Source organism: Ceratotherium simum, chromosome 1 (genome assembly GCF_057802395.1).
Source record: "Ceratotherium simum simum isolate JZ-2026a chromosome 1, ASM5780239v1, whole genome shotgun sequence".
Classification (NCBI taxonomy): Eukaryota; Metazoa; Chordata; class Mammalia; order Perissodactyla; family Rhinocerotidae; genus Ceratotherium; species Ceratotherium simum.
In genome coordinates, this window is record NC_141900.1 from 75637398 (window position 1) to 75650139 (window position 12742).

General features: G+C 37.5%; 1 protein-coding gene across 5 annotated transcripts in view; it reads left to right on the plus strand.

The window, feature by feature from the left end:
- The window catches only part of ST7 (suppression of tumorigenicity 7), a 252222-nt gene that overhangs the window by 165764 nt on the left and 73716 nt on the right, over positions 1-12742 (plus strand). For all 5 annotated transcript variants that reach the window (XM_004418772.2, XM_004418773.3, XM_014785458.2 and 2 more), the window contains 2 exons: positions 493-647; positions 2846-2943. In XM_004418772.2, the coding sequence (XP_004418829.1) occupies positions 493-647; positions 2846-2943 (253 nt within the window). The remainder of the gene's footprint in view (positions 1-492; positions 648-2845; positions 2944-12742) is intronic.

Consider the following 12742-nt stretch of genomic DNA (forward strand, 5'->3'; position numbering starts at 1 on the left):
TTTAGTAAACAGAAGTAAACTTATATATAGTACTTCTAAATTTGAGTGTTAGAAGGAGATGTTTACTAACAGCTATTATCATTGCCATTGTTAATTGACATCTATTGAGCATGTACCACATGCTGGCTACTGTACTGAGCACTTTACATGCATCACCATACTTAACCTTCACAACAACACTGTGAACAAATAGATTCCATGTTGTTCTCAGGGAGGCAGAGTAATAACTTGCCCAAAATGACACACTAATAAGGGGTGGAGTCCATATGTGAGCCCTATGCTCCTAACACTACGCATCCTACTTCTCAAGCTAAAATACAGACATTTCTTTTGTACCATTATTTTGTGTCAACAACTACAAACAGGGGTGCATGAACCAGTTGGCCACTCTGCATGTTTTGACGTAACTCCTTGCCCTTCTGCATGCGCTCCTACAGCTATTACGATGTCCTTAGATTTATAATTGATGGTGGCTATTATCTGAACAAACAGGTGTGCAACTGCTTATATTCTCTTGGCTGAAGAAGAAGCAACAACCATTGCTGAAGCAGAAAAGCTGTTTAAGCAGGCTCTGAAGGCTGGAGATGGGTGTTACCGGCGTTCTCAGCAGCTACAGCATCATGGATCCCAGTATGAAGCCCAACATAGTAAGGTTTCCTCCAGGTTGACGTGTTGGGGATCAGAACTGTAACATGATTAATCAGAGCAAGTTTTCGGGCCAGTTCAAAATATGACTCTTCTAGATGAAAATAAATATTGACATTTGCCTTTTCTTTGTTTTTATTAGTTTTTTCTTTCCCATGAGAGCACAGTACCTAATTAACTTATAGCTTCATTACTGTTCACATTAGTGTTCAGATTCTGTTTCCTGCGCATAGATTTCTAATAGAAATAAATGATACTAACCTTTAATTGTAACCTTTTTTCTTCCCAAAATTCTTACATATTTCTGTTTATCAGTTGCTTCTCTGCCCCATAACTTTAAGTCCTAATTGGGAAACAGGACTTAAATTAGTGTTAGGGTTATTATAGTGTTACTTTATGGATCTTCTACAGCATGGGTTGAAATAGGACAATTAAGAATAGAACAGTTATTGGTGATTGTCTCAGTATTAGCTCTTATTTAGGAAGAATTGGTGTTGGCTTCCAGAGAGAAAGAGCCATGAGTTCCTAATTATTTGTCTTTTTTATATTAAGCATAATGGCTTCCTTTATTTAAGATAAATGAAAGATCACTTCAGTACACTAAACTGAGAGTCAGTGATATTTTGGGGGAATGGTATAAAAACAAGACAACAAAATGGTTTCTGGAATTCCCTGAGCCCCTTGACTTGTCAGTTTGTCGGTTGTTTAAGCAGAAATTTAGCAGTCCTTGTGGGAGGGAGTGTTTCCATTATTCAAACTAACTTTGGGTTGTTTCCTTAACTTAAAGTGGAATTTCTCTTACCTCATTTCTCTCTCCTGCATCTTGGAGAGTAGGAGTGTATCTCCTTCATATTGAGATTATAAAATTAAATTTTAGTATTAAATTTGAATTTGGTGCAGACAGTGAGTGCATTAGTCCCTATGACTAAGGTACAGCAAGACTTTTGCATTATGGCCTGTGTATACATGAGTGTGTCCACACAACCCATCAATATACAGGTTTTTGTTTTTATTCTGCAGTAGGTATATATGTTAATAAAGCATCTAATCACCATCTATATCTTGCTTTTTTTAAAAAAAATGTATAACAAATTTTGAAGACATGTAGTAAATGTCATTTTGTGAACTAAATGAGTATTAATACATAAAATTACATAACTTAATATAACTTAAGAAATTTTCTTTATTTCTTTTCTTCTGTGAATTAAATCCTTTCAACCTGCTGCCTAAATCTATCCAAAAAATATAATCACATCTTTAAAATAATTTGTAGGTACTTGGCAAATTTTCAGCACACATCTTGTTCTCATTGTTTAAAACATGACATGTTAGGACTTCAGTCTTAACATCTTTTAATAGCTGCATATTATACATGTATTTAATCTATAACAGGTGTGTCATATTTTTCTAAAACATGGTAATTTTATTGAGGATTAAGCACATGCATGTTCTCACTGGTCTGGAAACATATCCAAAAAGACATATAATTAAATAAAAGATTAAGATGAAAAGTTGTTAATGTACTTTTTAAGAGCCATTTTAGTGACTATTATTATAACTATTTAGCTTGTCAATGCTTTCTCTAACACTAGGGTAGTTTTTCATTTTGTTGCATACCCTATTGTCATATCTGGAATGTGTTATATTGCCATCTAAAATTGACTGCTTGGGGGACCTGGAGATAATTATGATGTCACTAGTGTTAGGGAAAGAATAATATAAAACAGAAGTTCAAGATGAGGCTTCTCCAGACTTAATGTCAAGAAGGAAGAAAAATAGTTCATCAGGATGCAACCTGAGATTCACCTCTTTGCATCTTCACCGAAAGCATGCACATTTGAAGAATGTGAAATTCTTGCTTGTAAACCGCATGCAATGTGGGTATGTTCATTTTCCCAGCAGTTTGTGGCAGATGATTTTATTTATCAAATATTCAACATCCTAACTCAAAAGCATGAGTTAGGTAATCAGTCACGTGATTTGACCTTTGGAAATCTAAGTACTTTGACTTTACTCTGTATGTATTCTACTATTAGCAAAGTTGTCAATGCTCCTGGCAGTAAGGAAGAGCCTAGGAGAAGTCTGTTCTCTCTGAGGTTTTCCTTTCAGGGCATGCAAATGGGCCTCTATATTTTTTCTTACTGCTCAGCTGAAAGGTCTTGTTTTTTAAAATTTTGGTGTTTTATATCTCCCTCTTCAGGACGAGACACCAATGTCTTGGTCTACATCAAAAGAAGGCTAGCAATGTGTGCCAGAAGACTTGGGAGGACCAGGGAAGCAGTGAAAATGATGAGAGACGTGAGTTTGAATTTGTGTTTGGGATCAGTGGCAGTGCACCTGACTTAGAGAAGGAGGAGCCCACTGAATGCCATAGCAGAGAGCACCAGTGATGGTGTCCCATGAACGCTGAAGCCAGGCTCTCTGGGGTTCAGCTCTAGCTACCAACTTACTGGATGTGTGATCTTGGGCAGGTTACTCAACTTCTCTGTGCCCTGTTTTCCTCATCTGTAAAATGAGGATAACAATAACAATATAATAATAATAATAACAATTACTACTTAGGATTGTTGCAAAGATTAAATGAGATAATACATGCAAAGCTTTTAATAGAGTGACTGGCATATTAAAGAAATTTCAAGAGATGTCATTATTAAACCTTTGGGGCTGTAGCCAGAAGCCGAGGATGAGATCAGCCATTTTAGCTGACTAGCTTCTTTTTGTGTGTAGCTATTAGGAAGATTTGAATAAACTATGGGTCAAATTGCCACCTTCAAATTTAATAATATTATGATCTAATGTTATTGTAGTCATTTCAAGCATTTTCCTCGATTCTTGGATCAGGATATTTTATTAGTAGTAGTCAACATAAGAAGAGAGGAAATAGGTGAACGTTTTAAAACAAAAGATAACCAAGAGAGGTTATTATTATGTAACTTTAAATCAAAACAGTGGTTTTAAGGGAAACCAGCTGAGGAATTTTTACTTCCACATTTTTTTTTAATAAGGAATACTTTTCGTAAAGAAATTGACACTAGCGTAAATTGTACTTATAAGCCATTTTCTTTTTAAAAACAATCTTAGAAAACCTTTGTCAACATTTTATTCTTGTACTGTCTTCCTGGATTAGGAGACATAGGTAACTGCCCATTATAAAAATGAAAGAACCAAGAGGCAAGATAAAAGGAGCATCTTGTCCAATTCTTGGTTTTTGGGTTTCAGAACAGGACTTTGTAAACCTAGTGAGTCTTTTCTCAGTTTGTCTCTGGAAGGGCAGTTATTCATGTGAATTCCCAGTAACTCTTTGGAGGTAGGGGCCTGCACTCTAGGCCCACCCCTGGTTGTTACTGCCAGTTACAGCATAATGTGAAGGCCCGAGTGAGACCCAGGCTTGGGTTCTGGCTACTCCATTAAACAGCAGTATAGCCCCCAGACCTGAGGAGAGGAACAAGAGGAGGAAGATTCTGAAATAATTTTATTTGACTGAAGGTGATAGATGCTCCTTAGGCAAAGCCATTGCAAAGGGGGTGTCCTGGGATTAAATTCTTTTGGTTGAAGGAAGAATTTAAAGAATGTTTGTTATATACTATAAGTGGTAATTTTAAGAAAAGGAAATTTCTGCAGAGACATGAACTTGCTCTCCAACTTTTTAACTTGCAGAAATTCCATCCCTTGATATAGCAAAGAAACTCTGCCAGTCCTTTGGCTCTGAAAGAGCTGAGGATTTTATGAAGGATGGGATGGATATTTCTCTGTCTTAACCTGCCCAGGCACATTCAGCCTTTAACAGGGTATTTTGTATTTATTGCCTCTTCTTAACCTTTATTAGCCTGGGACAGACATGCATGGAGGAGCAGATTTTGGTGATTTTCTTTATTATATGCTTAAGCAACTTCTTAGGAAAAACAAACTTGGATGATTTTAATTCCAGTTTTTTCTATCAGTCTCATTCTGATTATCATCTTTTTTTTTTCTTGGCGAGGAAGATTTGCCCTGAGCTAACATCTGTGCCAATCCTCCTCTAGTTTTGTTTGTGTGACGCCACCACAGCGTGGCTTGATGAGCGGTGTGTAGGTCCACACCCAGGATCCGAACTCGAGAACCCCGGGCTGCCGAAGCGGAGCACGTGAACTTAACCACTACGCCACCTGGCTGGCCCCATGATTATCATCATTTTTAGGATATACATATAAAATTCCACGTGATTAAAACTAATATATATATTTACTATGGTTTGATTTTTTGTTTAACATTGTTTTGTATTAACAATTCCATTTATTGACTTAGACCAAATGTAGATCTTGGGAGAAAATCGGGGATAAATGTCAAATAAATGCTAGGCAGGGAGTCAGAAAATCTGGGTGTGAATCTCAGCTTTGCTCTTCACTAGCTTTGTGACCCGTGGCAACTTACTTCCCTTTTGTGAGCTTTTCATTCATCTTCTGTGAATTGGGGGTAATGACTCGTACTAAAAAGGTAATTGAGGGAGTGATGGGGAGGATGGAATGAGATAATGTGAAAACACCAACATATAGTAGACATTTTTTTTCCATATTTTTTTCTCTGTTGTATAAGTATGCCTTAATTTGCTTGACCATTCCCTTGATGGATATTTGGGGTATTTCTTATTTCTTGTTTTGAATGAGTGAATCAGTCAGTCAAGCAGTCTCTCTCTCTTTCTCTCTACATATGTGTATACACACACATACATGTTTATACATACATGTTTATATGTGTGTGTGTGTGTGTGTGTATCTGTATTTATATGTGTTTGTTTCTTGGGTTACTTTTCTTAAAAAATCTGTCATATCATTAGAATACCAATACATGTTGCCTTTTGACCGGGTTTATAGAGCATCCAGTAGATGTGGGCCCTACTGTTGTAACAATGCTATCAGGGACACCATCAGACATAGTGGAAATGGGTTTTGAAGAGAAATATTCAAAGTGCTTTTTCCTTCAGAAACTCTTGGCACCCCAAATGGAGGAGGTGAGGTTGAGGACCCCTCTCTCTGTTAAAGCTGCAGCTGGCCTCAGCCTTGCAGAAGACAGTTGTTGGTCGGGCCTGACTCCTCTCAGGTCATGGGTCATGCGTACATGGAGACTTCTCTGAGAGGTTCACTCCTTTAACAACATGCACATAAACCATCTTGCTGGAAAGCTTCCTCTGATAAAACAGCACACTGGATTCCAGGCAGTCTGCTGATAAAGCGTTTAGGCAGGAGGATCTAATTTTTCATTAAGACACAGCCATCTTCTCCCTATATACCTTAGGTGAAACCTTCCTGGAGCAGATTTTAAAGTGGAAATAGAAATGCTAGAGTCAGAATGCCTTATATAAAAAGTAGACTCTTTAAAAAATATCTCTGGAAACCCCTTAAGAAAGGGAAAACTTGATTGGTGAGATATCCGGAAAAAGAATGAGAAAATTCTGGGAAGGCCAGCTGTAGATGATTATGAATCTAATAAAATATTGATACAGTAAGTGAAATATTGATGAAGTAAGAACACATTGGCTCCTTAATGTCAAGATTTATGGCTTCTCATTTTTTAAAGCAACACATTAAGTATTTTGAATCCCCATAATGTTTTCCCAAAAACTCACTTTAATTAGCTTCCTTTTGCGATCAAGAATATGGAAGCACCTTACTGAAGGAGTGTTTTGGCAGTGGGTAGAGCTAAGAGAGCATGCTGGCTTTTGAACTTCACTGTAACGTGTTATTTATTATTAAAAATGAAAAGGATTGCGTTTTCTGCTATCTTAAATTTAAGGAAAAGTCTTTTTGCTTTTTCATTTTTGGTAATTTTGCCACTTTAACATTTGGTATATGACACAGTTTTTTTTAACTTCTACCATTTAGCTAGCCTCAAGTTCTTCCTCTGTCTTTCCCTGGCCCTATTTGAGTAGATTTAGAATAGAATTCATAAGGCTGCCTGATCTGGTCCCTTAGCCATACTGGGTCAGAACTGGTGTAGATAACTGGGATGGATGAGATTGTTTGCCCGAAAGAAAGAACCCCGAAGCTCTTCTTGCCTCAGGTAATTTGGTCTAGGGTAGAGTTTCTCAATCTTGGCACTATTGATATTTTGAGCCACATGAGTCTTTGTTGTGGGAGGCTGTACTATGCATTGTAGGATATTTAGCAGCATCCCTGGCCTCTACTCACTAGAAGCCAGTAGCAACCTGCCCCTTTTTGCTCCCCCGTGTAACAACCAAAAATGTCTCTAGACATTGCTAAATGTCCCCTTGGGGCAAGATTGTTCCCCATTAAGAACCACTGGTCTAGAGAATCCTGAAGTGAGTAGATCTGTTTCAGCGCAGACATTGGGTTTTTATTCACTCTACTTGTTAGTAGTCTGAACTTCCCCTTCCGTGGGCACAAGCATCTAAAGCATCCCTAGAGTTGATCAGTTCCTACTAAAACCCTTGATTTGGGAACCGGCTAGTTTGGGGGGCTGTTTTGTCTTAGATGGGATTCCCTGAAGAGGCATCCCCGGGCACAAAGAATAAAGGAACTTGAAGGTGTTGGTGGGGTCCTGGTTGGAAGGATGAGAAAGAGACAGAGGAGAATGTGCAGGCCTGATGTTGGGTAGTGATCTTGCTTGCTCCTAATGCATGCTTCCAGATTATTGTCTGCCTCTCTTCCCTAAAATCTACAGCTCCTTTGAAAGTTGACTATAGGCTCTCAGACTTTATCACCTGTTTCCACTCCTTTTTATAGTTTTCCACAGGGCTCTAAGTCATTCTCCCTCATTCTTGTTTCTCTCTCTCTTTCTCTGCAACACTACCTCTTTCAATATGCTGCCCTCTCATTTGATACAGTTCATCACAACCTCCTTGAAACACTTGATTTACTTGATTTTAGGAAACCATGCTCTCTTAGTTCTCCTAAAATCTCATAGTCTCTCTTGCTGAATTCCCCTCATATTCCTGACTTCCAAAATTTGAAGTGGCTCCTGGCCAGTCCTGATTCTTCTTTTCTATCTCCATCTACAACCCTGGATGACCACATTCAGGTTCAGAGTTTTAAATACCACCTAAATGCTGACAAACATTTTTATAGTGTTGGCTGTGTTCTAGGCATTATTTTAAGGGTTTTACAAATATAAACTCAGTTTTTCTCATGACAACCCTTGACATAAGTGCTTGTTCAAGGTTACATAGCTAGTGAGTATTTCTGAGAGTGTGGTCTACCAGTCACCTGCATCAGAAGTCCCCAGGGTGCTAGCTGAGTACCCACCTCATAGGGTTGGTATAGGGATTAAATGGAATAATCCATTCAAAGCAGTTGGCACGGGGCTTCATGAATAGTAAGTACTCAGTGTTGCTGTTCTTACCATTATTGTCCAAGATACGTTGTTAAGTAAAAAGGATAGGTGTAGATATTAGGTATAGTTTGATTCCATTTTTTCAATTAAAAATAGATGGTAATATCAACCAGTAGTTCTCAAACTTTTTGGTCTCAGAACCCTTTTAAGATTGCTAAGCACCCCAAATCTTTTATTTGTGTGGGTTTATCTATTGTTGTTTACCATTTTAAGAAACTAAAACTGAGAAATTTTTTTTTTTTTTTTGTGAGGAAGATCAGCCCTGAGCTAACATCCATGCCAATCCTCCTCTTTTTGCTGAGGAAGACCGGCTGTGAGCTAACATCTATTGTCAATCTTCCTCCTTTTTTTCCCCCTTTTTCTCCCCAAAGCCCCGGTAGATAGTTGTATGTCATAGTTGCACATCCTTCTAGTTGCTGTATGTGGGACATTGCCTCAGCATGGCCAGACAAGCTGTGCGTCGGTGCACGCCCGGGGTCTGAACCCAGGCCACCAGTAGCGGAGCGCGGGCACTTTAACCGCTAAGCCATGGGGTTGGCCCGAGGAATTTTTAAAATATTTATTTATTCATTTTAAAATAACAATTAAAATACATTACATGTTAACACAATGTTTTTATGAGAAATAACTATATTTTTCAAATGGGAAAATTTGTGAGAAGAGTGACGTTGTTTTTTCACTTTTGCAAATCTCTTTAGTGTCCAGCTGAATAGGAGACGACTGGAGTCTCATATCTGCTTCTGCATTTCGTCTCTTGTGATACCACTCAACATGTGGCCTGTGGCAACGCCCCTGTTTATACTCATGAGGGAGTGAGAGTGAAAAGTAACAAAACATTATTATTATGAAAATAGCTTTGACCTGAGGACCCCCTGAAAAGGTGTCTGGAACCCCCAGGGGTTCCTTGACAGCACCTTGAGAGCCAGTTGTATAAGCATAAGAAAAAAACCTTGAAATATAGAGAAAATTGTTAGCAGTAGGATTATAGCTTTCTACTTTATCAATTTATATACTGTTAAATTATTATAATAAGCATGTTATTCTTATTTTTTATGATGATGAAAATAAAATTTAAAAATAAATACTGAGACCACTTTTAAAAAAGCAAAATCGTGAAGGCAAAAAGGTGGAAAATGAGTTAGACACAGGGAAATGTGGATATCAAGGAAAAAATCCACCCGCTTAAAATTTTGGCTTAAAACCAACCTGTGGCTTATTACTAGGTGTATTCATTTCCTAGAGCTGCCGTAACAAAGTACCACAAACTGGGTGGTTTAAACAATGGGAATATATTCTCTCTGAGTTCTGGAGGTCAGAAGTCTGAAATCAACTTCAGACTTAATTTCAGAGAGAGTGGGCAGGGGCATACTCCCTGTGAAGGCTCTAGGAAAGAATCTTTTCTTACTGGCAGTCCTTGGTATTCCTTGACTTGTATGTGCATCACTCCAACCTCTGCCTCTGTCTTCACTTGGCATTTTCCTTGTGTATCTGTGTCTCTGTGTCCAAATTTCCATCTTCTCATAAGGACACCAGTCATATTGGATTTAGAATGAGATTTATGACCTCATCTTAACTTCATAACATCTGCAAAGACATTGTTTCCAAATAAAGTCACATTCACAGGTACAGAGGGTTAGGACTTCAGCATATCTTTTTTGGAGACACAATTCAACCCACAATATCAGGTCATATATAAAAGCAAATATAGATACTCTGTATATACTTTCATTCTTTCTAAACTTGACTAACTATATCAGGTCAGCTGAAGGCGTGTTTTGTATGCCTTGGACCATGTTAAACCCATTCTCAGCCTAGCCAGTAAAGATTATAACTGCTAACCATCCTTCTTGTGTTCTTAGTCATGGCTCTTTATAAAAATAATCAGAGGAAATTGCAGTTACCTCATTCCTGGTCTTGTATCCTTCCTGCATTTTCAGCATCTTGTCTAGGATTCCCAGTTGAGAACTGGAGGGTTTTCAGTTTTTGTTATCAACAAGTTACATAATGAATGTTACTATGAGCTAGACATTCTGATAAGAAGTTTACATATGCCAGCTCATTTAATTCACACCATGGGTGTTCTATTAAATTACAAAAATAATTTATAGTCATTGTAACAAGTCAAAGGTCACCAACACTTAGAGTTCCATGTATATCTTTCCACTCTCTTTTATTTGCTTCTGCAAGTACAAACCTGATCATGTGAGGATTTTGAGCAGAGTTGATTTGTATCTTAATGAAATTTCCGTGTGAGAATTAGGCCTTCATGGGGATGCTCAATTTCTGAGCATCTTCTGTGGGGCTCCCTTACTAAAGAAAATATACAAGTTTTGAGATAATATAGTGCCATTTCTCTTGACCTCTTTTTTCACAATTATTTTATCCTTATTCTCAATTTTTATCTCAAATCACTTATTCATATAATCCCTTCATTAAAGAGAGATTAGGGCTAAAAGAAGAGAGAGAGAGAGATTTTTGTGAGCTGAATTTTAAAAGCATATAGAAGTATAATTGAAGTGCACTAGATTTGAGTGCTGGTACGATGTTTCGTTTTCTTTTGTGTCCCTCCCAGCACACTACACAGCAATATCTTGTAGACAGACACAGTCAGTAAAATATTTGAATAGGTGAATCAGAGTTATGGCATACTAATTCCCAGATGGCACTTTGCACCTGTGACCTTTGATGCCCAGCTTCCTGTTGATTATGACACCTCTTTGTTACTTGTTTAATTCTACTGATTTTCTTCCTTCCTTAGAAGTGGTAATATTTATTTTTAAATTAATGTAAATTAAAATGAGTTCTATTTAGAAAATATTGTAGATGTTCATTGTATATCCCTTTTAGGTCAGAGGTATCCTAGGGTGTGAACAATTGACCTTTGGGAACTAGTTTAATAGTGTTCATAGTAAGAGGATGCCCTTTAAATGATTTGTGAAGAGGATTGCTTCTAATGAAGGCATACTTTAGAAAATATACACCTCTGGGACTAATCACAGCCTTTGGAGCATTAAGGACTGTTGATTTGCTTTTCTGCCTGCTTATGTTTATGAAGAGAAATTTTCGTGAAATCAGTGATTTGTAAAAGAGAACTAGTATGCCCGTCCCAAATTGTTTTTAAAATTTATTTTAGGTAATATTCTGCAGCAGAAATTCTGCTCTTATTGCACAGGTAAAAAGATGTTTTTAGAATGAAAATAAATGACTATTTTGGAGGTGAATTTCTATTCCTTTTTACCTCTTTTTCCTCCTCTAAATCCTCTAGTTTTGTTCCTTTCTTCTCTCTGCTTTTCCATTCCACAGGTCACATTATTTCCCTTTTATCAATATTTCTTTTTTTTTCCTTAAAATTGTCATGGATTATTATGGATAACTTGGTTGATGAATTGATTTAGAAGATGTTAAATTGATTGTTGAAGGAAATTAAGTACCATTATGGGGGATGGAAGGGTAGTATTTTAATATCTTCAGGCAACCAAGTGTCACTTGAATACAGTTACTTTCAAGCTTTTAAGATAACCAGATGTATCATTGAACAAGGGACGAAATATACAGTGAAATATGTTAATTCCTAGTAAGTATTCCTGAAGTGATTCTTGGCATATTGCTAGATTCTGTCTTTGCTGTACTTACAAATAAAGAAAAAAAATGAATCTTGAAAGCAAACGCTATAAATAATAACTCACTCATCTTTAAAGTTAGACTTTATATGAATCCTTGCTTTTTTTTAATCATGATTTGCTTTTCTGGATTTGCCTGATGTGTTGTTTAAGTTGACTTACTAAGTAAATTATTGGCAATTAGCGATTTATATAGAAAGGAAAATCTTAATTAAGAGGAAATAATAGATTCATTAATTATTGATTTACCTTGTTGCATCAGTAATGATGAAGCACAGTTTATCAGCATTGTACTCTGTATTCATTATAAAAAGTGAAGAGTGGGTGGTAAATAATCCCTGACGTGGATGCGAGTTTTAGCTAGATATAGTGTTACTTTATTTACCATTAGGTTATTGTCATGTACATGAAAGTCTTACTTGTGGCATAATGAATACACGACTGATAACCTGAACTGTCACTATCAGGATTTTTCATATGTGGGCCCACATTTTTCAATGTAGTAAGTAGTATCCACTGATGAGTAGAGCCTTCATTGTATAGGCTGGCCCATGTGTAGTTCTAGACAGATGCCTTCATCTGGGAGATTGATTTAGCTTCCCTCCTCCAAACTCCTGTTCTTGATCTCCTTTCCCAGATATGCTGTGGAAAAATGATAAAGTAGAGCAGGACAAGGAGGATTAGGAAAGCCAGTGGGCAGAGTGGGGAGGCCATGGAAGTCATAGTTTTGATAGAATGATCAGATATGTGTGATGTAGAAGGTGACGTTTTACCAAAGGCCTTGAAGCAGGCATATGCGTGATGTGCTCAAGTAATAGCAGAAGAGTCCTGGGTGGATGGAACAGAGGAATCCCAGGGGTGGGAAGGGGGTAGGGTGTTGGTTACAGATCACATAGGGTTTGTGGACCATAGTAAAGGCTTCAGCTTTTACTCTGGATGAAATGGGGAGCCTTGAAAGGCTTTGAGCAGAGGAGTGACATGACCAATCTTAATTTTTACAGGCTGCTGTGTGGCAAGGGAGAAGCAAGGAGGTCAAGCAAAAGGATCTTATATTAATCGTGGTGAAAGACACTAGTGGCTCAGGCCAGAGTGGTAGCAGAGGAGGTGGTGAGAAGTGGTCAGATTCTACATATACTTTGAAAGTGGGACCA